The following is a 24,897-nucleotide window of genomic DNA, read 5'->3' as shown; positions in this document are numbered from 1 at the left end:
GTCTTAGGTGATCGGTTATCAGGAAGGAGATGAACCAGGAAGGCGGTAGCACTCAAGCCAACAAGTTCTGTGAATGGGGGCCCCAAGCTTAGCGTAAACCCAAGTGGAGCCATTCAAATGTTTGTATAAAGGTTTTATAGGGTGGAGAAGATAAAGTCTGGAATTCCTCTTCAGAAACAAGAGTTTCACGATGTTTGACAGAAAGGGCTAGTATTCAATGTTGCTTACGGTCTCATCTGCAGCGAGCAGACTGCACAAGGACTGTTAATGGAGGCAGCCTGTTACTCATTCCAAAGGTTAGTCTTGCCCACTCTGGTCAGCCTTGTCTCAGAGATTCCATTTCCCTCATTGCTACTCTCTGTGTACCAGAGGGGTCATGTACACCAAGTGGGAAGGAGCCCGAGTCTAACATTCCTCTTGAGTTGCTGGATGTATTGCATCTGGGGTAAAGGTTAACCCAGATTAACACACTATTAATGGTGTGGTGTTCCAGACTGCTTTCTGTACTATGGAGTACACATGTGCTCTTACAACAGAGATGATCTGTTCCTCCTGCCCCCGACCATCTGGACCCTTTTGTCTCTTCCTCTTTCCAACAAGCATTGATTAAGTAACCTCTCTCTGCAGCATCCTTGTCTCTTTAACTGGTATTTGGGGATAGGACTGATAAGTCTACTGGGGATGCTGGAGGCAGGATTTTAGTCATAACATTTCAATTACTGTTTCTTTCACTGGCCACGAACACAAGACATATGTCCTTGCTGAAGAGGTGGGATTTGTTTGTTTGAGACAGGGTCTCGCTTTGTTAAGCTCTGGCTGACTAGAACTTGCTATGTAGACCAGGATAGCCTCAATTCACAGGGGTCCTCCTGCCTCGGCCCTCTCCATGCTGGTTTTAAAGGCATGCACCATCACCGCCAGCTATGGGATCCTTTTTAAGATCCAAAAATCAAGTCTAGCTATGGTGATATGAATTCATAATTGTAGCCATTGGGAGGTGGAGGCAAGAGAATTGAGAGTTCAAGGCCTTGCTGAGTTATATTAAAAAGTTCAAGACCAGCCAGAGATATGAGATCCTATTTGACAAAACAAAACAACAACAACAAAAACCCCACCAAAAACAGAAAACAGGATTTCTCTCAAGATATCTTAAGGAAGCAAGATGCTCCTTGTTAATGAGGCATGTAAGACAGAGATAATCAAGAAAAGCTCCTTGGTTGGACAAAGGGACACAGAGTCCAGTGGGTCTTTGCCTTGGACTGGTCTAACAAGCTGCTCAGCTGATGAACAGGGCTCTCAGCCCTGGTCATAGCCACGTTTCAAGACAGGGATGAGCCTGAAGGAGAGTGCTCCCCATAAACTACACAGACTGATGTAAGACAGATTAATAGAAAAAAGGCAAATAAAATGATACCAATTTGTGTGATACAGGAAGCCTGTCAACAAATGAAGACCCTCTAAGGGGCAATTGTTTGTTTGTTTGTTTGTTTTTATTCCATTTGATAAAAATAGGACGTTGTGAAGAGACAACTGAGTTACGAGGTGACTGGCGCTCTCTCTTCTCTGTGAGACCTGGGTGTCAAATTCAGATTGTCAATCCTACAGAGCCAGTGATTTTACCCGATGGGTCATCTCACCTGCACTGGGACTTTTGTTTTTGTTTTTGTCTTGGAGACAGAGTCCCCTATATTCCAGGCTCTCTGGCATTCAGTGTGCTCACTCTGTACCCAGGGGTGACCTGGAGCTTTCATCCTCTTTTCTCTAATTCCCAAGCGCTGTGATCACAGACATGTGCCACCATCCCTAGGTTATGCTGTGGTGAGCATTGAACCCAAGACCTCCTCCATGCTGGCCAAGCACTCTACAATCAGCTCTCTTTGATCATCTTAAAATTCCTAAAATGTAATGTTATTGTGTGCTTGTTTGTGTGCTAAGGTTTGATTTCTGGATTTTTTTTTTTTAAGATAGGATTTCTCTGTGTAGTCTAAGCTGTCCTGGAACTCTCTATGTAGACCAGACTGGCCTCAAATTCAGACATCTGCCTGCCTCTGCATCCCGAGTGCTGGGATTACAGTCATGCCTCACCAGTCTGATTTCTGGATTTTTTTTTTTTTTTTTTGAGCTGAGGATTGAACCCAGGGCCTTGCGCTTGCTAGGCAAGTGCTCTACCACTGAGCTAAATCCCCAATCCTGATTTCTGGATTTTTAAGTCTAGTCAGTTAATGTCTATGCCTACTTACATGTCAATACTCATTTTAATTATTGTTACTTTGAAATCAGTTTAAAAATTAGCAGCCTCGGGGTTGGAGAGCTGGCTCAATAGCAAAGAACACTTCATTGTTCTTTCAGAGGACTGGAGTTGGGTTCCCAGCATCGATATGGTGACTTCCAGCCATCTGTAACCCCAGTTCCAGAGGCTCCAGTGCCCTCTGCTGTCCTCTGCAGGCATGCATGTGCTGCACATGCATACACACATGTGCAGGCAAAACACTCAGGTACATAAACATAAAATATTTTTTAAAGAAAAAATAAAAATCAGGAGTTTAGCCAGAAGTGGTGGTGCATGCCTTTAATTCCAGCACTCAGGATTCAGTCAGATCGCTTGAATTCAAGGCCAACTTGTTCTATATAACAAGTTCCAGGCCAACCAGGGCTAAATTGTGAAACCCTGTCTCTAAATAAACAAGTAACAAATAAATATTAGAAACTGGGGCTGGAGAGGGGACACAGCTGTTAGGATCACTTGCTGCTTATGCAGAGACACAGGTTCAGTTCCTAGCACCTACATGGAGGCTCACAACCATCTGAGACAGGCAGATTGCCACGAGGCCAGCCTGATCTATATAGGATGTCAGGCTGGACTACAAAATGAGATTCTGGCCACACACACACAAACACCCCCACCATACGCACATTAAACAAGAAGGAAAGGAAGGAAGGAAGGAAGGAAGGAAGGAAGGAAGGAAGGAAGGAAGGAAGGAAGGAAGGAAGGAAGGAAATGGGCAAGAAAGAAAAGTAGAAATTATGTTTTTGTGCTGGGATCAAACTCAGGGCCTTGTTTGTGCCAGACAAACACTCTACCACTGAGCTACATTACCTGACTCACAGCAGCCAGGAAATGTGAATTCTCCAATTCTGTCATTTTCCAAGGGTGTTTTGTCTGTTCTGCATCCCTTGTTTTTTATATTCATTTGGGGATCTGTCTGGCAATTTTTGCAGAATGGACTGTTGGGATTTAACAGGAACTGCACTGGGTTTGCAGGGCATCTGAGGAGTATTGCATCTTAGCAATACAAAATCTTGCAGCTGGGCTAGTGATGCATCTTGAGAACCATGCAAACCTGAATTTGATTCCTAGCACCACTAAATAGGAAAAATAATGGTGCAGTCTGTAAGCATTGTATATATTTCCATCTTAAAGGTTTTAAATTTTTAATAATGTTTAGAGGTTTGCAATGTATATTTTAAATTTCTTTCTTTCTTTTTCTTTTTTTCTTTTCTGGTTTGCTGGAAAGGGTCTCTTTTTTTGTGGAGCTGAGGATTGAACCCAGGGCCTTGTGCTTGCTAGGCAAGTGCTCTACCACTGAGCTAAATCCCCAACCCCGTTGTTTTTTTTTTTAAAGGGTCTCTTGTACCCCAGGGTAACCTTGAACTCCTGCTCCTCAAGTGCTGGGACTACAGGTGTGTACAACCCCATGAACTCTGCCTCAGCAAACTCTCTCAAAGCTGTCTGGCCTCCATATGTATGCCATGGCGTGTGGTGTGTATGTGCACACATGTACACACACAATAAATAAATTAATTAAAATATATTTCAAGTATCTCATTTTTATGTTACATGAACAGAATTATTTCTTTAATTTCATTCCCTGCTAGTCCACTACTAGTGTGCAGAAGTGCAATTGATTGTTGTATATTAATCTTGTATCCAGCACCTTTGCTGAACGTATTAGTTCTGATGCTTTTTTTTATTTTTTATTTTAGTTTCGTTTGGTTGGTTTTTGTTTTTGTTTTTGTTTTTTTGAGACAGGATTTCACTGTGTAACAATCCTGGCTGTCCTGGAACTCACTTTGTATACTGGCTGGCCTCAAACTCACAGATTCTCCTGCCTCTGCCTCCTGAGTATAGGGACTAAAGGTGTGTGCCACCATGCCTGACTCTGATGCTTTAAAAAAAATTGTAGATTCCTTGGGCCTTTATATACTTAAGGGGGTAGTTTTTCTTCTTTCTATTCCAGGTTCCTTTTACATACATTACTTGCCCCATTGCCTTGGCTGCAGCCACCACTACAAGTGTTGAGAGTGAACATCCTATGCTGCTACTGATGTTACACAAAGTGTTCAGTCTTTTGACATTTAGTACAGTAGCTGTAGATTTTTTATACATGGTCTAAAGACTGGGTGTCCCAGTCACTATTCTGTTGCTGTGAAGAGATGCCATGGTCAAGGCAGCTCTTCTAAAGGGAACATTTAATCGGGCTTGCTTACAGCTCCAGAGGGTTAGTCCATTATCGTCATGGTAGGAAACATGGTAGCATGCAGGCAGATATGGTGCTGGAGCAGTAGCTGAGAACTACATTCTGATCCAGAGAGAGAGAGAGAGAGAGAGAGAGAGAGAGCGCCTGGGCCTGGTGTGGGCTTTTGAAACCTCCAAGTCCACTCCCTGTAACACACTTCCTAATCCTAATCCTTCTCAAACAGTACCCCTCCCTGGTGACCAAGCATTCAAATACGTTAGCCTATGGGGGCCATTCCTATTCAAACCAACACTGGGCTTCTTGAATATTTTTCCTGTGTCAATTGAGATTTTTTGTTTGTTTGTTTCTGAAGAGTGTTTCATTAAAAGCACTAATATTTCTCTGACGAAGCTTCAAGCTCTCCACTAAAGCTGGGAGAGTGTGAGAGCCAGAGCCCCAGAAGATGTGTCAGAAAGGAAACTCTCTTGGAGAGTTGGTAGGGTGACAGGAAGTGATATTCCACTTTCATAATATGGTCATTGATTTCCCTCATGACAGAGATGCTTTTTGTGGGCTTGATTATTTATTTTATTAGTATGATATATTTCACGGACTGATTTTCATATGTCAAATCATCCTTGCATTCCTGGGGTAAATCTCACTTGGGACGCGTGCGTGCGTGTGCGTGTGCGTGTGCGTGTGCGTGTGCGTGTGCGTGTGCGTGTGTGTGTGTGTGTGTGTGTGTGTATTTATTTTGTTAGCATTTTTTTTTCTTTAAAAAATTGTTTTACTTAAGGGCTGGAAAGATGGCTCACTGATTAAGAGCACTGGCTGCTTTTCCAGAAGACTAGAGTTCAATTCTCAGTACCCATATGGCAGCTTGCAACTGTCTGCAACTCCAGTTCCAGGGGATCTGACACCCTCACACAGACATACATGCAGGCATAATGCCAATGCACATGAAGTAAAAATAAATAAATTAAAAAACAAATAGATAAAAGTAAAATCTTAAGGCTGGGCAGTGGTGGTGCATGTCTTTAATTCCAGCACTCAGGAGGCAGAGGCAGGTGAATCTCTGTGAATTTGAGGCCAGCCTGATCTACAGAGTGAGTTCCAGGACAGGCTCCAAAATCTACACAGAGAAACTCTGTATTAAAAACCAAAAAATAAATTAATTAATAATGATAATAAAATCTTAAAAATACTGCTTATTACTCGGGCATGGTGTCACATGCCCTTAATCCCAGCACTCAGAAGGCAGAGGCAGGTGGATCACTGAGTTGAAAGCCAGCCTGGTCTATAAAGCAAGTTCTAGGACAGTCAGGGCTACACAGAGAAAACCTGTCTCACACACAAAAAAAATTACTTATTGTTCTTAGTGTGTATGTGTGTGTGTGTGTGTGTGTGTGTGTGTGTGCGCGCGCGCGCACACGCACGTGCATGCACATTCATGCACATGCTACAGTGAACATGTATACATCAGAGAAAAACTTATTGCAGTCAGTTCTCTTTCCATGATGCTTTGGGAATTGAACTCAAATAGTCAAGGTTGGCAGCAAACGCCTTCACCTGCTCTTGCCCTGATTTAAAAGCATCTTGCTGAGCAGTTCTGAGTCTGTCCACACACAGGATACTGGCTGGTAGCTATGCTTATCAGGTGACATCTTGGTGGGGAGACGTTCTTCCTCTTTCCCGGTGCTTCACTCTCAGTGTATCTCCACGAGGTTGCTGTGTCGTGGCCTGCTCCCTGAGGTCCAGCACTTGCTCAGCCATATAACTAGAAACATAGAACTCACTGCTGTATCACCCACAGTGCATCACCAAGTGCCTGTTGTATGCTGGTGCCTAGGACAGGGCAAAGTGAAGTTCTTCTAAAAGCCAGAACCCCAAAACACTGCACATCAGCTCTAGGGTTGTCAAGAAAATGTGGGCAGATGGCTTCTTTTTACAGGATCTCCCAAGTCTATGGTCTGAGTGCTTTTTTTCTAGGCGTGTGTGGAGGTGTTTCAAGACGGGGAGCACTCCCTCCCTAAGTTCAGGCAGGGACTGTGCAAACAGCAGCAACCCTTTCAGACGATGTCAGGTAGCCCAAGGAGTTGACTAAAACCAGAGTGTTCCAAGTATCCCCACACTTTGTTTTCATCTGAGCGAGTCATCCAGGTGTGTCCCAAGACAGGGTGTCCATTAACACCGGTAAACTTGAACATTTGTGTGTATGAATACATAGATTTTTAGTAGTGTATATTATATACCATTCTATCCTCATCACACATAATCAAGGATATATTATATAGTTGTATGCTTATTATATATTATATACTAAATATATTAGATATGTCTTATAGACTAAACATATAAAGTTCTGGGAGAAACAGGTGCCCACTTTGGTTTTGCCTGGCTGGGCTGGGCTATTGTTTTGCTGTCAACAAATCAACACCTTAACACAGCTTTCTCACTATATATACACACTCTCATATATATATATATATATATATATACACTCTCACTATATATACACTCTCACTATATATATACAATACTCTATACACACACAATATACTCTGTATCTATCTATATCCATCTATCATCTATATGTATATACACATATATACACATACACACAATTTATATATATATGTGTGTGTATATATATAAAGAGAGAGAGAGAGAGGTCTCTCGCCCAGCTACCTTCAATTTCCCTTGTGCCAGCATTACAGGCACAAGCCACCAAGCTTAGCTAGCATTTTTGCTTTCAAAATGAGAAGAACAGAAAGAAAAAGACTCCTCAGACCTAAGCATAAATGAGCCAGAGTGGACTCTGGAGATCTTGTGCCGGAGCTAGCCCCATCGTGGTGTGAATGCTGGTGAGAAGTAGGGAGTACTCCCGGCTATCACTAGTGGAGAGCTGATGTTGGAATCCCTTGAGAATGTTAGGCCTGTCAGGCGCTTGAGGCTGTTGAGGCTGTCATTGACGTTTGAGGGCACCGCAGCTGTAGAGCTGCAAGCTGTCTTACGATGCTGGGTGCTGTCTTTTTATGGGACAACAGCTCTTCAGATTCTGCCAATTCACAGAACTCTCCCCAAAGGCTGCTTTCTCTTGCCTATAGTGTAAGTTAGTTCCCGCCACCCCACTGAGATTTAGAGACTGTCAAGGCCACTGGGCCAGACTCCTGTCTTCATCTCACTGTGCTGGACATTTGCAAACCCCACATGATCCTGTGGTGGGGGCCTGGACGATGTCCTGTTGGCTGGAGTGATTGTGTTGGGGTGGGAGAGCTAGAGTATCTGCCCCCGTGCTTTCAGGGTGGGCTCCGCCCCCAACCTGGACCCTCTGAAGGGGCTCAGTAGGCGGTGGAGCAAGCAGGACGGTGGAGCCCTAGGACTGGTCAGCTCTGGTCGACTCGCTAAGAGGGTTATTCTGATATGTAACGCGGTATGGAGCCCTGTGCAGAACCCAACCGGCGATGGTTGTGAGATGGTCTATCCAGTGCCTGGGAGCCAGGGGCGGGCCTTGCACGCAGGCGTTGTAAACTAACGGGGCAGGCGCAGTGCGCACGGTGGTGGCGGCAGCGGCGACAGCAGGTGGGTTGCAGCGGGTCTGGCGGGACAGCAGCTGTGGGAATACAAATACAAGCCAAGGCTAGAATGTCTGAGGGCCAGGGGCATGGCAGAGGCAGCCAGCCGCAGCAGCCAAGGCTGGGGCTCATATGGCGAGGGGAGGTGCCCTACAGCTTCCACATCCGGGGCTCAGGGCCCTTGCAGCCCTAGCCTCCTGGCCTCAGGTGAGCTGATCCTCCAACCTGTTGCGAGGGTGGAGTTAGGGGGTGGTGATCGCTTTTCTCTGAGTCCTGGAGTCCTCCTTGGCGGCGCTCAAGGCTGCAGGAGCTGCTCCTGTTCCGGGTCCTGCCTTCCTGGCCCTGCTCCAAGGAAGCCTCCCGTTCCTCCTTGCTTGTGGAACCTGTTCCACTCCTGGCTAATGTTCTTCAGCAACCTCCCACTCACCCTCAGAAGCACCTGCAGGGTTCCAGGTCTGCACCACCCTGCCATTTCCACTGCCTGAGGCTGACAGGAAGGACCTCCATGGTTTCAGTCCCTCCTGCCCACGGTCCCTGACACCACCCCGCCCTACACACATACTCTCGTTTAAGCCTTCTAAGGTAGGTCTACAGTGCAGGTGTCCTGGGATCCTAGGGAGAGGCGAGATCTGGGTGGACAGTCTGTGAAAGAACAGAGGCTGGCTGGTTATTCCTGCTGCCTGTCCCCAGCAGTTTCCAGAAGCTGGCTCAGGACTCCTCAGCCGTCTGCCATGTCCCCGGGACTTCCCAGCACTGCCCGCCTGGCACGCTTCTGCCAGAAACTGAACCGTCTGAAGCCACTGGAAGAGTCTAGCATGGAGACGTCACTGCGACGCTGCCTGTCCACACTGGACTTGACCCTACTGGGTGTGGGTGGCATGGTGGGGTCTGGGCTCTATGTGCTCACAGGCACAGTGGCCAAGGACATGGCTGGCCCTGCTGTGCTCTTGTCCTTTTTGGTGGCTGCAGTAGCCTCCTTGCTGGCAGCACTATGCTATGCAGAATTTGGAGCCCGTGTGCCCCGTACTGGCTCTGCATACTTGTTCACCTACGTGTCCATGGGTGAAATATGGGCATTCCTCATAGGCTGGAATGTGCTTCTGGAATACCTCATTGGAGGTGCTGCTGTGGCCCGGGCCTGGAGTGGCTATTTGGATGCCATCTTTAACCACAGCATTCGTAACTTCACAGAGTCCCACATGGGTGTCTGGCAGATGCCCTTCCTGGCCCGTTATCCAGATTTTCTGGCTGCTGGCATTTTACTTGTGGCTTCTGCCTTTGTCTCCTGTGGAGCCCGAGTCTCCTCCTGGCTTAACCACACATTCTCAGCCATCAGTATGATTGTCATCCTCTTCATCATCGTTCTGGGTTTCATCCTGGCCCGCCCTCACAACTGGAGCCTAGAAGAGGGTGGTTTTGCACCCTACGGCTTCTCTGGCATCCTGGCAGGCACGGCCACCTGTTTCTATGCCTTTGTGGGTTTTGATGTTATTGCTGCCTCCAGTGAGGAGGCCAAAAACCCTCGGTGGGCTGTGCCCATGGCCATCGCCATCTCCCTTGGCCTGGCAGCTGGTGCCTACATTCTGGTCTCCACTGTGTTGACCCTCATGGTACCTTGGCACAGTCTGGATCCTGACTCAGCACTCGCTGATGCCTTCTACAGGCGGGGCTACAGCTGGGCTGGCTTCATTGTGGCGGTTGGCTCCATCTGTGGTAAGGGACCTTCTGGGCAGGGTGGGAGGGGACAGGGTAGTGGGCCTTCCCCCACACCTCTCAAAATACTTCTGTCCAGGCCCCGGTTTTACTACCTGTATAATGAGCTCACGAAAATACTGGTTTTCAGAGACTTGTAGGCAGAACCTCTCCCCACAAATTGTACACAGGTCAGACTGCTAGCTCTCAAAAGCTCTTTAATGGGCCTAGACCTAAAGGGAAGTGCCCCATTCCTCGGTGGGAGGTGAGAAGCTAATACCCTCCATACACACTCTATCTGAGAGCCTAGTAGCAGCCCTGCTGGGCTTATCTGCCATGCTGATAGCTCCCTATGCTCTGCTGCAGCCATGAATACGGTCCTGCTCAGCAACCTCTTCTCCCTGCCTCGCATTGTCTATGCCATGGCCGCCGACGGGCTCTTCTTCCAGGTGTTTGCCCGTGTACATCCCCGGACACAGGTGCCTGTAGTAGGAATCCTGGTGTTTGGGGTCCTCATGGCTCTCCTGGCACTGCTGATGGACCTTGAGGCATTGGTCCAGTTTCTATCCATCGGTACCCTGCTGGCCTATACCTTTGTAGCCACTAGCATCATTGTGCTGCGTTTCCAGAAAGCTGCTCCACCCGGCTCCCTGTGCCTAGCCAGCCCTGGTCCTACAACTAAGAAGTATGACTCCTTCTCGGACCACATACAGCTAGTAGGTGCAGAACAGACCTCGATGTCTGAGACTGGGCAGCTGCGACCAGCCCTGAAGCCTTTCCTGGGCTTCCTGAATGGATGCAGCCCTGGAACTGCTGTGGCCTGGGCGCTTGGCATCTTGGTAGCCTCAGCTATCTTCCTGGCATGTGTGCTGGTCTTCGGAAACTCAGACCTGCACCTCCCACGGTGGGGCTATGTCCTGCTGCTGGCCATCAGTGGTTCTGTCTTTCTGTTCAGCCTTCTGGTCCTGGGGGCTCACCAGCAGCAAAAGAAGCAAGACACTTTTCAGGTACACCCCTATCCCCATCCCCATCCCCCAGATTTGTGCCTCACCAATACTGTCCCTTCCCAGGCCAACCTGTTCCCTTTACCCCAGTCTCTCATGCTACCTGAGCCATTCTGCAAGGGCTCATGGGGCTGGGGAAGCAGGTTTATACATTCCCACTTTCTCCAACATTCTGCATGGCGAGGGTACACCTGGCCCCAAATCTTCAAAGACAAAGAAGGTTTCTGTGGGACTTCCACACAGGCTCTGGACTGGTATATCTATCCTACAGCCAAGCTCAGCCTCACTCTTGCACCCTCAGATCCCTTTGGTGCCCCTGACTCCAGCCCTCAGCATCCTTCTCAACATTTGCCTCATGCTGAAGCTGAGCTACCTGACCTGGTTGCGCTTTATCTTTTGGCTGCTGGTTGGTGAGTAGGGCCTGGGCTTGGATAGGCCCACCATGGGAGGACAAGGAGGGCAGGTGGGGTTGGGACCTGCCCCTTAGGCTCATGCCCACTCTTGCAGGACTCGTCGTGTATTTTGGCTATGGCATCTGGCACAGCAAAGAGAACCAGAGGGAGCCACTGGAGCTGACGACCGCACACTACGTGGTGTTCCCCAGTGGCAGCCTGGAGGAAACAGTGCAAGCTGTGCAGCCTGCTAGCCAGGCCCCAGGCCAGGAGGCAGGCTGCACAGAGTAGCTGGCCAGCCTGTAAGGCTGCCTCAGAGAGGGCCCCACATTGCCCACATCCGGAGGCCAGAATTGGCAGCTGTCTGCCCAAGGAAGACTGGGCCGGGAGTGTTGTCAGTTCCTAGGAACTGATAACGGGATAGGCCTTGGCCAGTGCTGGTGTATACTCACTGCCCAGTGCTTTCCTGTTTATGATCAACTCTGGATACCTAGGCAGGTGGAGCAGAGTGGGCAGGTGGGGCAGAGGGGGCAGGTGGGGCAGAGTGGGCAGGAGGGGCAGAGTGGGCAGGGAAGAGGCCCCAGCACCTGGGGCCCATAATAATAACTAATCAGCTAGTGTTACAATCACCTATCGTGTACGCTGTGGTATTCTTTGTGGCACTGAGTTCTTACTTGCCTGAAAAACCAAACAATTGTCCCCAGTGCACAGCAGAGACACAGAGGTCTACGAAAAGCATCTCTGGGGTGGGAAGCTACTACATGCATAATGTGAAGAGGGGCATGTGGGAAGACAGAGTCAGATTCCTCACGTGTCTTCTGTAAGGGTGTTTGTGTGCATGTGCGTGTGTGTACGTGTGCTCGTGTGTGTGTGTGTGTGTGTGTGTGTGTGTGTGTGTGTGTGTGTGTGTGTTTTAGTGGTGCTTGAGATGGAAGTCAGGACCTTGAGATTGATAGGCAAGGATTCCACTAGTAATCTGTATCCCCAGATCCTTGACATGTCCTCTAGCAGGGTAACCTGGACTCAGAAAAAGTAACTAAAAAGGCATTGGGTGTCAGGGTCTCTTGATTTTCCTGGGCTCCTGGGATTCAAAGCATGTGCCCAAGGACTGCCTAGAGACATTGAAATGCACTGAACACAGGTATACAGCCACAAGACACTCCCCCCAGCGCATTCCTGCATGGCCCACACAGCTACCCTTGGAGTGCACACTATGTACAGACTAAGTTGATCACTGTTTCCAAATCCAGGCTCCTGGCCACAGCTCACTCTTTTACTGTCTCTGTATACTCTGGGAGGGTTTCAGATGAAGTCTTTAGGGCCCCTACTACTCATTAATCTCCAGAACAACAGTGTCCACGAGAGGTGGGCTTGGAGTAGTACATGAGTGGCACACTTGAGTATGCATGGATGCACATGTGCTTGGCCCTGTGTCCACTACCTGCCAGCCTACTAGGCAACTGCAAGGCTACAGTTCAGAGAGGGAGAAAGTCCCAGGTCCACTCTGCATCTCCCTCTGTCTAAGGTAAATATCTCCTTCTCATTTCTCCCTTTAAAGACTACACAGGAAGCTGCTTGCTTTGGCAAGCTTTACTTCAGCGGTGATATCACAGTTCTTTGGGTCCCCGAGGACTACTGAGTCTGGGACTCCCCTGGTCACTGTGCATCCATAACAAAGCTGCCTCTTCCCTCCCAGGGGTTCAAACTCTATAAATTATGCCCCACACTTGGACCAAGAAACAGCTGTGTTTCTGTGGCCCCTATCCCTGCCATCCTTTCTGTGGGCTTTGGGGCATGGAGGAAGTCTCTAATCAGGGGGAATCAAAGCCCTACATGAATACAGATCCAGAACCAACTACCCTCAGTGTCCTTCATGGAGAGCATACCTCAAAACTCTGGCACACTGGCTGGGGCCAGACTTAGGGCCTCTGGAAGGAAGATGCTTTAGTGTACATTGAGGTTGCCAGAAATGTCTTGATGGCAGGAAATCCTAGATGTGCCGCCTCTCATCTCACCTAGGCCCCTGAGAAACCTGTTGGTCAGGTCAAGGGGCCTTGAACTGCATGGCAGAGTCACCCAGAAGACAGAGAATCCCAAGGAACCAGGAAATCAATCTTTTGGCCAGATTGCCTTCTACCCTCTCAGGCTGGACCCAGGAAGGAGTCCGGTGGAAACACCCACCTCCAGTCCTACTGGAGCTTTGTCCTTGATGTTCTCAAGCCAGAACCCTTATCCTTCCCGTCCCTTGAACTTTAACCCACAGTGAGCGGCTGTAAGCCTCAGGAATGGATAGGCCAAAGGATGATAACCACCCAGACACGGCCACTGGTGGATGGATGTCTGGATCCCAGCAGCAATAGACATGGATGGGGCAGGTGCAAGTCACTACTGAGACACTAGGCAGCAGGATTTGCAGGTGTGAAAGTCAGTTCAGTCTATGCAGTGTTGTTGATAGTTGCCTTTGGAGCTTTTGCCTACAAAGATAACAGATAAGGGATCAAGGTAACATCCCCCAAAGTGTGGCAGAACCCAGTGTTCAGGCAGAGTGACTTCAGCTCTGGGACACAAGCAGGCCCACCACTCACTTCTTCATACTTGGTCCTCCAGTAGAAACCGGCTTCTCTATCCACATACAGTAGTAGCAGGTCACAGAGGAAGGTGACCTGGAAAAGGCAGGACCTACCATGTTCTAGATTCCTCGACCCACCCCTCTCCTCCAGCTAAGCCCTCACCCAGGACACAATATGCAGGTCCGGTGGGTGCCCCAGGCACTGGCAGGTGGCTACTGCGGCCAGCGTGAACCCTAGGTTCAGACTTACCATGCCCAGCCAAGCTGCTCCTGTGCCCACTGTGATGGCAGTCGGAATGAGTGCAAACTTCCCTGCCTGAGAGACCTGGGCTGAGCCTCTGCAGCTGGGGCTGCCCTCCCAAACCTCCCCTGGTCTAAACTTTACCTTCCCAGTGACAAGAATGTCAAAGCGGATCCCATAGAGCTTGAGCAGGCTCCGGGCCTCCACACCCGAGGCTTCCCACCAGTGATTGGCTGTCCTGGGGATAGCAGAGAAGACGCCATTGGTTTGCATGCTGCATTTCAGGCTGGATTACTCATGGACTCTACCAGCTCAAGTTTCCATGTAGGTGTTAAGGAGGGGGAAAGCATCCCAGACCCTGGGCAGGGCCTGATGGGAGGAGGTCCTGACAGGAGGGGGGCCTGACAGGAGGAGGGCCAGAGAGGGCATGAGGGTGCTGAAATGGACACTGGCATGGGAGAAGGAGGGGTTGGAGGTGAGGGATGGGGAATTCTGAGACAGCAGTTCCTTTCAGCACAGAACTAGGGGAGGAAGTGAAGGCAGGCACTGTGGCAGGGCTCCAGAAGGCGCTCAGCAGGGAGAAGGGCGCCGGCAGGGGCAGTGGGCACAGAGGCCCACCCCATAAGGTTGGAAAAGGTGGGGAGCCAAGCACAATGAGTTCTATCGAGGGACGCTGTCCTTGGGCCTTATGGCCACCTGTGCTCCTGCTACCATGTGTGATAAAATGATATTAAGTGGCAGGAGGAGCCCAAGATTCTACTTGGGGAACTGAAAACATGACGATACCTGCAATTTAAGATCTCTTAGTGCCTCTGGGATTGGAAAATGCAGATTTGGGAACATTACTAACACAGTGGGGGAAATATAAAATGTCAGATTTAATCTATCAACACCCTTTACCTAACTTCCTTCCTTTCTCCCCTCCCCCCTCTCTCCTTCCCCTCTCCATCCTTCCTCCTCTCCCCCTCCTCCTCTCCTTCCTTCTCCCCTCCCCCTCCTCCTCCCCTTCCTCCCCTTCTCCCTCCTCCTCTCCTTCCTTCCTTCCTTCCTTCCTTCCTTCCTTCCTTCCTTCCTCCCCTCCTCCTCCTTCCCCAGGCTGCCTCATCCTTTCTCTGCCTCCTGAGGGCTAGGATTAGGGATTGCAGCATGTTCTATGACCATCTACCCAATGTCCAGAGTTGTCTGTGGCATGCGGAAACATTCCTCAACAGCGTTGGGAAGGGTGAGTATCCAACATCTGGTATTTACTTTTGAATAGTTCTGAGGCCCTGGGTCCAGCCGCTAGCACTGCCGGGGAAGAAAAGCAGGACCACCAAACCCGGGTCAGGGTTGTATAAATATTTGTGCTATTGGTCTGAAATTTTCCACAGATTTTTTTGGGTAATTTTAAAGTAAAGTCCCATAGGGAAATTAAAGATGAGAGGTGTCTGTGCTCTGGAGGAGCAGGATCATCTGGGAGAGGCTACACCAAGATCTGCAGTGGGGAGCCTGTACTGACAGTTGAGTGAGGAAAGAGGGAATGGAGCTGGGGACAGGGAACACCCACAGGACCCTTGTACACACAGTAGAGATCCTGAAATCTAGGGACTGGGAACAGGGAACACCCAACAGGACCCTTGTACACACAGTAGAGATCCTGAAATCTAGGGACTGGGAACAGGGAACACCCAACAGGACCCTTGTACACACAGTAGAGATCCTGAAATCTAGGGACTGGGAACAGGGAACACCCAACAGGACCCTTGTACACACAAGAGATCCTGAAATCTAGGGACTGGGAACAGGGAACACCCAACAGGACCCTTGTACACACAAGAGATCCTGAAATCTAGGGACTGGGAACAGGGAACACCCAACAGGACCCTTGTACACACAGTAGAGATCCTGAAATCTAGGGACTGGGAACAGGGAACACCCAACAGGACCCTTGTACACACAGTAGAGATCCTGAAATCTAGGGACTGGGAACAGGGAACACCCAACAGGACCCTTGTACACACAAGAGATCCTGAGGTCTGGGAACAGGGAACACCCAACAGGACCCTTGTACACACAAGAGATCCTGAAATCTAGGGACTGGGAACAGGGAACACCCAACAGGACCCTTGTACACACAGTAGAGATCCTGAAATCTAGGGACTGGGAACAGGGAACACCCAACAGGACCCTTGTACACACAGTAGAGATCCTGAAATCTAGGGACTGGGAACAGGGAACACCCAACAGGACCCTTGTACACACAGTAGAGATCCTGAAATCTAGGGACTGGGAACAGGGAACACCCAACAGGACCCTTGTACACACAGTAGAGATCCTGAGGTCTGGGCAAAGGGAACACCCACAGGACCCTTATACACACAGTAGAGATCCTGAGGTCTGGGAACAGGGAACACCCACAGGACCCTTATACACACAGTAGAGATCCTGAGGTCTGGGAACACCCACAGGACCCTTATACACACAGTAGAGATCCTGAGGTCTGAGTTGGATGTGCTCTGTTCTGGTGGTTGTAGGGAGACAGGTAGAGAGAACACTAGACCAGGAACAGCAAGCCAGGACTATGGCAGTAGGGCATACCTGAAGTTGTACCCTCTCTCCTGCAGCTGGAAGGAGTACTGGGGATAGCAGGCAGAGCCCCTGGTGTCCAGGTTGCAGTCCCAGTGGATGCTGATGCCCACAGCACCACCCTGCACACAACACACTTCTGTTGCACTGGCACATGGGCTCAAGGCCCTAACCCTGAGCTGCAGGAACTTTGTCCCAAATGACTCACCAGCAATGCCAGGTCCTCAAAGTCCCCTCCAGCCATGGCCACAAGGTCCCCGATGCGGAACACTGGACAGTACGGGCTGGAATGGGGGTCATAGCGACAATGCTTGAAATAGGTGCTGTCCCAGGTATCTAAGGCGTTGGTTCTAGAAAGAACAGTGACATGATGGGGATCAGATGACCCAAGAGGCATGGGGCATCTGGGCTCAACCAAGACCTGCCCATGCTTACTTAGAGAAGTTGAACTTGCTGAAGGTGACAGTGTTTTTGATGAAAAGTGTGAAGTCCTTGGCCTGAACTAGCAGGGGCTTCCTGAGGACAGATGGTGCACTGGCATCATTTTGCTTATCTTAGGGCTCGCCCTGCCCTGGGAGAGAAAGGAGACTTACCTGGGCACAGCACCACTCTCCACTGGGCACCAGCTCAAGATCTCACAGGTCCTGTGGGTTCCGTTGAATACCACACACTGACCCGTTTTTATGCCTTGAAAACACAAAATGAGCTCCAAGGCCTCAAGTCTCTATGGGTCCTGAGGAGGGTGTGGGGCACGGGCTTGTTGGCAGAATGAGATGGGGCACAGACAAGAACAGCAGGACCTGCTTTGGGGACCACACAGTATTCCCTCTCCTCCCCTTGTTCGAGCAGCAGTACCAGAGGACCAAGCCCACAGTTACCATGGCTGTGCGTTCCTGTCTCCCCTTCAGGACAGTCCTTGTCTTCCCAGCAGTTAGCCAGAGGAACGGAAGGGTGCTGAGGTAAGAGAGACTCTAGTCACCGACACAATGACAAGACCCTGGATCCCTCCCAGGATACCCCAAGTTTGGAAGCACAGGGAAGGTACAAACTGTAAGCTAGAGGAAAGAACCATCCCGTGAGACAGGGTTCCAAGGGCAGAGCAAGGCTCCTGAGAGCTGTGTCCCTGATAGTTCACTGAGGTCCAGCTCTCAGTCCAACTGGGATAACAGACCAGGAGTACTAAAGCACCATAGAAGGACAGACTAGTGATGCGCAATATAAGGTAGGCACAGCTACCAAAGAACAGGGGCCTGTACAGGGAGGAGAGCCCCCCCCACACCTGCTGGGGCCAGTCTCTTCTGCCAAATACGGACACTGTGTCTATATAAGGCCAAAGAGTCAAGGAGGTGAACTAGGAGCTAAAGGTAGGTTCCTGGGGGTCCCCAACCTAAGAGAGGAAGGCAGCCTTGAGCTCCAGAACCCTTATGGGGATTCAGCTCATGAGGAACTCCAGGATGACCACAGCACCGTGGAAGCAAGAATGGCTGAGGGACAAAAAGCCAGAAGGAGACTTAGGACTTATCAGAGGTTGGAGTACAGCCACTTTCTCTGCTTTGCTGTCCCAACCTGTGTCTGACTGTCTCCAGCTCCTTCAACCAGAGTCCATGGTGAGATGTGAGTACCTCTAACCGGCAGCCCAGGTGATGAGAGACTGGGGGTCTTTACCATGCACCCCCTCCAGCTACCTTCTGCTCATACATCAAGTCCAGCTTCTTAGCAGGACTCAGAGGGTCCATGAGATCTTGGGCTGTCATTTTTGTGACCCAGCCCTAATCTATGCTCCAGCCACACTGAACAGCAGGTATCCCCAGAGACACCTCACTCCCTCACATAGCCTGGGCCTCTGCCCATGAAGCTCCCTCTGCCCTGGCATCCTGTTGCAGCCACAGTGACCCAGATCACTAGCTCCTTTAAGATTTTGTCCATGTATTTCCCTAAGTCTCCCCACTGCAGCCTCTGCCTTGTGGGCATCATGGAACCTGCTGCCTTGGCTGGACCATGGCTGCAACTTGAGATACAGGGAGCTGGAGTTCTGCCAGCCCAACCCAGGGCCTGACCTATATGGGGGGTGTGCTCAAGAAAGGTTTGCAGAGGGATATGACACTCTATTGAGCATGTGCTTGGAGGGACCAGGCCACTAATATTCCAAGAAGAGCTGGCAGGAACTCTGGTTGTCCTCAGGAAACTGGTCATTAGATCTCGTGAGTTACTTCCCAATCATGGGAGGTTCACTGGAAGAGCCAGAAGCCCTGACAAGGAAAGAGGAAAACTCTTGTGTTTTCTAAGAAGTGGGTGTGTTGGTTTGGTGAAGTTTTGGAGTTGTCTACTTGGTAAACCTAGAATCAGCATCCTCTAAGCATCAGCAACTGAGGTGTTGTCTGCCTTCCCCAAGGGAGAGTTGCCCTGTGTACATACATACCTCCTTTGTGGATAGGGGTAAACTATGGGCATATGACATCCCCTGAAACGGTAATGTCACCAAATACCAGAGCCTGAGTCCAGCTGGGCAGAGGTTGGACTTGAATGTGGTGTTTATATATGGACTGGGTCATAACTTTCACACAAAAACCAAGGTTGTGAGAGCTAGTGTGCTCTTTGAAAGATTGTCTTCACAAATGGAAAAGGTGAGATTTCGGGGGGGGGGGTGCTTCCATTTCTGCAGATAAGGCAGAAGACTCACACATGAACACAGTTGGGCTGAAAAACACCCAGAGATCATAAATCACCTGGAAGCAAAGGCAGAAGTGTGCTAGCTTGTCCCCCAGAAGAAAGCTGACTCAGAATACATTAATGAGGCTGGAGAGGGAAGGTGCTCTCCCAGCTTGCCCCCTGCTCTTAATGCCCATCTGAGTGTGTGCCCAGCTGTAACCCAGAGGCATGGGAAAGAGGCTGGAAACTGTCTCCACTCATAGCCCATACTTGGGGTACCTTTGGGCAAGTGACTGAAACTTGGGAAGCCCCAATCACCTGTTTGATGGGAACTACAGTATTTCTGGTAGAAACAGATGTAAAGACTTGATGAAATGAGTTCTAGAAAGAAAGATTTAGCGAATTGCCTGATATAGATACACCAAGCTCAGACTGAATCCTGATTCACATGTGAAGGAGAAAGGAGACAGGGCTGGCGATAGATGCGGGGTGTGCTACAGGCTCTGGACAGACTTACCTCTGGGCATCTGCCCTGGACTTGAGCTGGTGTCACGAGGAAATTGGTCACCAGGAAGAACACATTCTCTCCCTAGAAGGCAAGGCTAGAGGTTGGCCTCAGCTGAACTCCACAGCTAAGGGGCTGGAAGCTGACAGTCTGCTGTTTGCTGTTTGTTGCTCCCAGTGCTGGGAATGGAACCCAAGATCGCAGGCATGCTAGGCCAGCGCTCCACCGCTGAGGTATAGCTCAGCCTGGTAGCTTGGATTTCGTGGGACTGCTTCTTGGCACCATCTAGTCACCAATTTTGTGCTGCAGAAAGTGGTGACCAGCAAGGCAGGCAAACCTGGCTGTGTTTATGGCCTTTCCTGAGCCCAAGGAAGGGTCAAGCCTCTATCCATATCTTCTAAACAAGTTTCCTTTCAAATTCTCATGCACTCAAGCAGGATTTCCTGACCCCAGGCACTGAAGATAGGCAATGGGGACAGAGGAGGATGGCTGCTCACAGAGGAACAGCCGGCAAGGGAGTGCTTGCACAGAAATCTAGCGCCACCTGGAGCCAAAAAATGGTCAGGACGAGGTAGCCAGCCTGCTCCTGGAAGTATCCCTTGCTTAATATGCCTACTGGTGATGGCAATTACCCATTGGTTCACAGAACTAATTCGGAATGAAATTGGCCCATTGTTGGTGTACTAGGTGAGGTAAACAGACTTTTGTTTATGTCTCCTCAGGAAATGTCACGCGGCAGCTGGCAGTGGGAGCCAGATGAGCTGGGTGGAGGGAGAAGGGAAGAAGAGTGAGTGGGTGGGCGGGGTCAGATTGCACCCTGACAGGCAAAGACAGGAAAAGGGACCGTGATCAGCCGCAGATGGCAAACTCCCAGCTTCTTTCTCAACACACCTATCCAAGACGAAGGCCTGCTGAGCTTTTTTTTTTTTTTTTTTTTCCTGCCAGAAGGATGCCCTTCTGGATGAATGGTCTAGACCAGTTATGTTCAAGGCTGATCCTGAGTTTGTCTCAGCTTGTATGCACCTATGGGACTGTCAGCTCCTTCTTTTAAGTTGATCATCCAAAATCCAGAAACAGGGACCCATCCTGCACCACCACAAACATGTAAGGCCAACATTCCTCCAAGGGAGAGTGGACTTTGGTTTCTAGATCCCCTTCCCTCTGCTGGGAAGCCTGACTCAGTAGGGGTGTGCATTCACTTTCAATAAGACTTATTTGCTGTGACTGTGACTTATTTTCTGTCTATTATTTTTTTTTTTCCTTTTAGAGACAGGGTTTCTCTGTAGCTTTGGAGCCTGTCCTGGACTAGCTCTGTAGCCCAGGCTGGCCCTGAACTCACAGAGATCCACCTGCCTCTGCCGCCCGAGTGTTGGGATTTACAGGCTTGCACCACCACTGCCTGGCATGCCTTTTAATTCTTTTGTTGAGCAGTTTTATTTAATAATGCGTATGAAAGTATGTATGCTGTTTGTGTGCCTGGTAACATCAGAGGCCGGAAGAAGGCACTAGAACTCCCCTGGAACAGGAGTAACTGAAAGTTGTGAGCTACCATGTGAGTGTTGAGAGCAGAGCCCAACACCTCTGCAAGAGCAGCCAGTGCTCTTAACAGCTGAGTCACCCTCCAACCTTTTAATTCTTTTAATTAATTTTAATTCTTTTAATTCTTTCATCAATGGAAAAAATGAACCTGACCCAAGATCCCTAATGGTAACAAGGGGGACTTCAGAAAGTTCAACCCCTGAATTCCTGTGTCCCCTGCCTTTCACTTCCAAGCATAAATCTTGAGCCCGAGATACTTCAATCCTTTTCAGGTAGGTATATCTTTGTATGGGTAATGGAGGGGTAGGGTGTTTTTCTTTTCTTTTCTTTTCTTTTCTTTTCTTTTCTTCTCTTCTCTTCTCTTCTCTTCTCTTCTCTTTTCTTTTCTTTTCTTGATGGTACTAGGAATTGAACCCAGTAAGTTATGCCTGCCAGGCAAGCACTCTGCCTCTGAGCTGTATCTCTAACCTTCCTTTTAAAAGAAAGTTCCATAGGCACAGGCTTCCTGACTCGGGAAGCTACACATCCCTGAAAGCCATTTGCTCAGATTGACTCCGCACTCTTCTGAGAGGCCCTTTCCCTTCCCCAAGCCCTTCTCCCACCCTCTGGCATCACAGGTATCCTGTGTCTCTCATGCACAGCAGCTGGAGGCCACTGTCAGTGGCCGAAGGACTCCAGCAGCAGGGACCTACCTGTGATGGCTTCACGAAATCAGCCACATCCCACAGCCGGTTCTCTAGCTCCTTAATCTGGGTTACAGAAACCCCTTTGAGTTTAGTGATGACAGAAATGTGGGGGTCCAAGTCCCATTCCTGGTAGCCTTTTTTGGCCAAGAGGGCCCACCTAGGGAGAAGTTGATGGACAGTGTAATGTGAGATGAGGAGTGGAGAAGTCTATAACTCTAAGCTGTCTTGGAATACTCCAGAGGCTCCTTAGATCAGCGTGGAAGGCCTCAACCTTCTGTCCATCTGCACCTCTTGCTCTAGACCCTTGAGCAGGTGGAGCCCTTGGATGGAGCTGTACACTTTTCACATGCCAATGCCTATACACTCAGCAAACCCAGCTCCCTCCTTCAAGACACTTCAGACATGCAGCTAGTGGTCTCTCTGGGAGCCTTAGTGCTTGGTTGTTCACAGATGCCAAGATTTACCACCTCCTGCCCCACCAGGGTAGGGTGTCTCTGGGCAAGAGTACTGCAGATGTACACAGAGAGCAAGATGAAGCTGGGAGCAATGTCCCTTATGTGAGCACATGGCTTCTGCTGTCTTCTGACTGGAGTAAAACCCTCCTCCTGACCATCTCTCACCACCCCCAATCCCACTCTCCCACCAGCTGGAATTCTAAAAAGCCAACTTCTAGCCCTCAGCCAGCGAGGCCAACAGCAGTCTGTGCAGCTAGCCTGATAAGACAGCCTGATAAGATAGCTCTTACCCTATCACGTAGGCCACCACTCCCAGCTGCAGCAGCCTCTGAGAGACACCCACCCGGCAGTTTCTAGTCATCACATACTTCTCTGTCTTGTAATCCAGAAACCCCCAGCCCATGAGTGCTGCCACCACGGCAGAAGCCATGTTCCCTGTTGGTCACCAGTGCATGAGTCAGCAGGCAGCTGCAGCTGCAGCTGAACAGGAGGCAGAACAGCCGTGCATGGGATCCAGGCCAGTGTTAAAGGGACATCGCCATTCAGCAGGTTCTGGCTCCTGGCCCAGTCCCAAACTCCAGCTGATCTAGGCCTCCCATCCTATCCAAAGTCCTTGGGTTGGACCCTATGCATATAGAGAGGAGTAATCCTGTTCCTGCTCATCCACGTCACTTCTTTACAGGGTGGGCAGTGACCAATGTGGGGTAACAGAAGCCCACAGGAGGGGATCTGAGCTCAAACTTGCATATTCTAAAGTGTAACCGGTCAAGTTAGGTTTGAGATGTCCCCCCTGGAGCAGCAGCATAGGGGAGACTAGCTCTTGAGAAGACACTGAGACCCTCAGGCAGGACAGCATAGTTGTGGCGTCAGAGAATAATCTTTGCTAGACTCTAACAGGGTCCTTAGGTCTTCCCTGGAGCCGCCTACTGCCCCCAAATACAAACTCTGGAGTCAGACTGGAAAAGTCCGTGCAAAGAACATGGAGGAGATGACCAACCCCGTGCATGGCAGCAGTATGTGCGGTAGTCAGCCCTGGTGAAGAGTGTGCCAAGGTCGTGGTGCTTCTGCAGCCACAAACAACACCCGGTTCCCAGGGAGACCGTGTGGTGGGAGGGCAGCACCATTACTGGCCTCAGTGACCACCTGTTGCCCGCAAATCAAATTCGATTGGTCAATGAAGTCAGAGGGACCGCCCACATCCTTAGGAAGCGCTCCTGGCAGTGAGCTGTGCCCCCACTGGAAGTTGAGGGTAAACATGAAAGGTCCCCTGCAAGGAGTCTACGAAAAATGAAAATCAAGAGGGAGAAGCACCAGCCACCACGCGCCAGGCAGAGGCCGTGGAGGCCAAGAATTTCTGGACCGAAGATTCACACTTTGCTCTGGAAACAGAAGGTGCCTCATCCTCCGAGTGGGGTCCTGGTTGGACTCCTCAGGCAGGTGGTAAGAGTCTGGCTGGCATGGGACCGCACCCTTCAGTGGGTGGGGCTGCACCCCTCATTATCAGCAGCAAGTCCCTTACCCTCCTGGAGGCATGAGGAAGCCCATCGCTTAGATCTGTCTTGCAGAATAAACTGTAAATGAAACACACTGACAGTTACTGGTGTCCCACCTGGAAGGGTTCAGGACCGGGTGTTCTAACCTATAGGAAAAAACTTAGCTAATGGATGTATTGAATTTAGAATTGTTTAGAATTATTTTTAAATTAATTTAGAATTATTAAACACCATTAGGTGTTTGTAGACATTATGACCTGTGGGCTGAGAATGTAGCTCAGTTGGCAGAGTGCTTGCCTAGCATGCTTGAAGCCTTGGGTTCAAGGTTCTCCTCCACTAGCAAGTTGGAGACCAACTTTATGGAAGAAAATGTGATCTGTAATGCTTGGACCCGATGGGGTGGGGCCAACATACCCTTTAGCGTTAGGCACGTGCTCCCATTGGTTCTGACTAGCACTGTGACAGAGAAAGGATTTTTGTTTTTTGGTTTTTTAGCCATGAGGTCCTCATGTGGAATAAGAGCTACTAGCTGCTGACACAGGAGGAATCACAGCAAGGGCAGGAAGGGGTGGGGCTGAGCCAATGGAGCGCTCCTCCTTTGTCCCTGTCTACTGTTAGGCACTCGGAGACTTGGAGAACTGGTCCTGCCTACCCTCTATCTGGAGTCTTGCCAGGCCCATAGTGTTGTGCCGGCTTCTTGTCTTCTGCGCCAAGGGAGTGCCTCCAAATTGAATCTTCAGCACCGGGGCCTGGGGCCTCAGGTATCTGTCAGGGGATACTGGAACCAGGCTTGGCAGGAAGGATGTGGAAGATGGTGGCCATCTTGTCCTTGAGTCCATCTCACAAACTCGCAGCCTTCCCCTGGGCCTTGCCTGTCCTGTCTCCCATGCCTGAGAGACAGGATGGAGGCTGAGACAGCGATGAGGGCTCCAGGAGATGAGATCTAATTGGCACTTAGAGGGAGAAGCACATGTTCCCTGGAGAAGATGGGAGGGAGCTCTGGCCAGCTGCATCTGGGGAGGACCAGAGACCCCTTAGGGCCCTGTGTCCCTCTGCCCCTTGTACCTCTCTGCTC

At 49.9% G+C, this 24,897-nt stretch overlaps 3 protein-coding genes across 10 annotated transcripts in view; 2 read left to right on the top strand and 1 right to left on the bottom strand.

Moving 5' to 3' along the window:
• Window positions 1-7,801: 7,801 nt before the first annotated feature.
• On the top strand, window positions 7,802-11,659 carry Slc7a4 (solute carrier family 7 member 4). Of its 6 annotated transcripts, none has more exons than XM_036196591.1 (5): window positions 7,802-8,039; window positions 8,726-9,745; window positions 10,091-10,731; window positions 11,030-11,138; window positions 11,236-11,659. In XM_036196591.1, exons 2-5 carry the CDS (start codon window positions 8,764-8,766, stop codon window positions 11,409-11,411), a joined length of 1,908 nt encoding a protein of 635 aa, XP_036052484.1. In that variant the 5' UTR covers window positions 7,802-8,039; window positions 8,726-8,763; the 3' UTR covers window positions 11,412-11,659. The 6 variants fall into 6 exon arrangements, with proteins under 6 accessions (XP_036052484.1, XP_036052485.1, XP_036052480.1 ...); XM_036196592.1 differs by having other exon boundaries at window positions 8,723-9,745; XM_036196587.1 differs by having other exon boundaries at window positions 8,466-9,745.
• Window positions 11,660-11,994: 335 nt separating this feature from the next.
• On the bottom strand, window positions 11,995-22,814 carry P2rx6 (purinergic receptor P2X 6). 3 transcript variants are annotated; one of them, XM_036196593.1, is made up of 12 exons: window positions 22,620-22,814; window positions 21,881-22,031; window positions 19,662-19,733; window positions 17,374-17,449; window positions 17,089-17,182; window positions 16,931-17,011; window positions 16,704-16,845; window positions 16,508-16,617; window positions 14,075-14,168; window positions 13,940-14,005; window positions 13,706-13,783; window positions 11,995-13,594 (listed from the first exon to the last, which is right to left on the bottom strand). In XM_036196593.1, the coding sequence occupies exons 1-12, from the start codon at window positions 22,757-22,759 to the stop codon at window positions 13,556-13,558; spliced, it is 1,143 nt and encodes a 380-aa protein (XP_036052486.1). In that variant the 5' UTR covers window positions 22,760-22,814; the 3' UTR covers window positions 11,995-13,555. The 3 variants fall into 3 exon arrangements, with proteins under 3 accessions (XP_036052486.1, XP_036052488.1, XP_036052487.1); XM_036196595.1 differs by having other exon boundaries at window positions 22,698-22,814; XM_036196594.1 differs by lacking the exon at window positions 13,940-14,005.
• Window positions 22,815-23,333: 519 nt separating this feature from the next.
• The window catches only part of Lrrc74b (leucine rich repeat containing 74B), a 37,107-nt gene continuing 35,543 nt past the window's right edge, over window positions 23,334-24,897 (top strand). Inside the window, exons 1-3 of the mRNA XM_036198313.1 lie at window positions 23,334-23,435; window positions 23,604-23,769; window positions 24,441-24,583. Of these exons, the coding sequence (XP_036054206.1) occupies window positions 23,334-23,435; window positions 23,604-23,769; window positions 24,441-24,583 (411 nt within the window). The remainder of the gene's footprint in view (window positions 23,436-23,603; window positions 23,770-24,440; window positions 24,584-24,897) is intronic.

This window comes from Onychomys torridus, chromosome 8 (genome assembly GCF_903995425.1).
Source record: "Onychomys torridus chromosome 8, mOncTor1.1, whole genome shotgun sequence".
Taxonomy (NCBI): Eukaryota; Metazoa; Chordata; class Mammalia; order Rodentia; family Cricetidae; genus Onychomys; species Onychomys torridus.
This window is presented reverse-complemented; position numbering and strand designations above follow the sequence as displayed.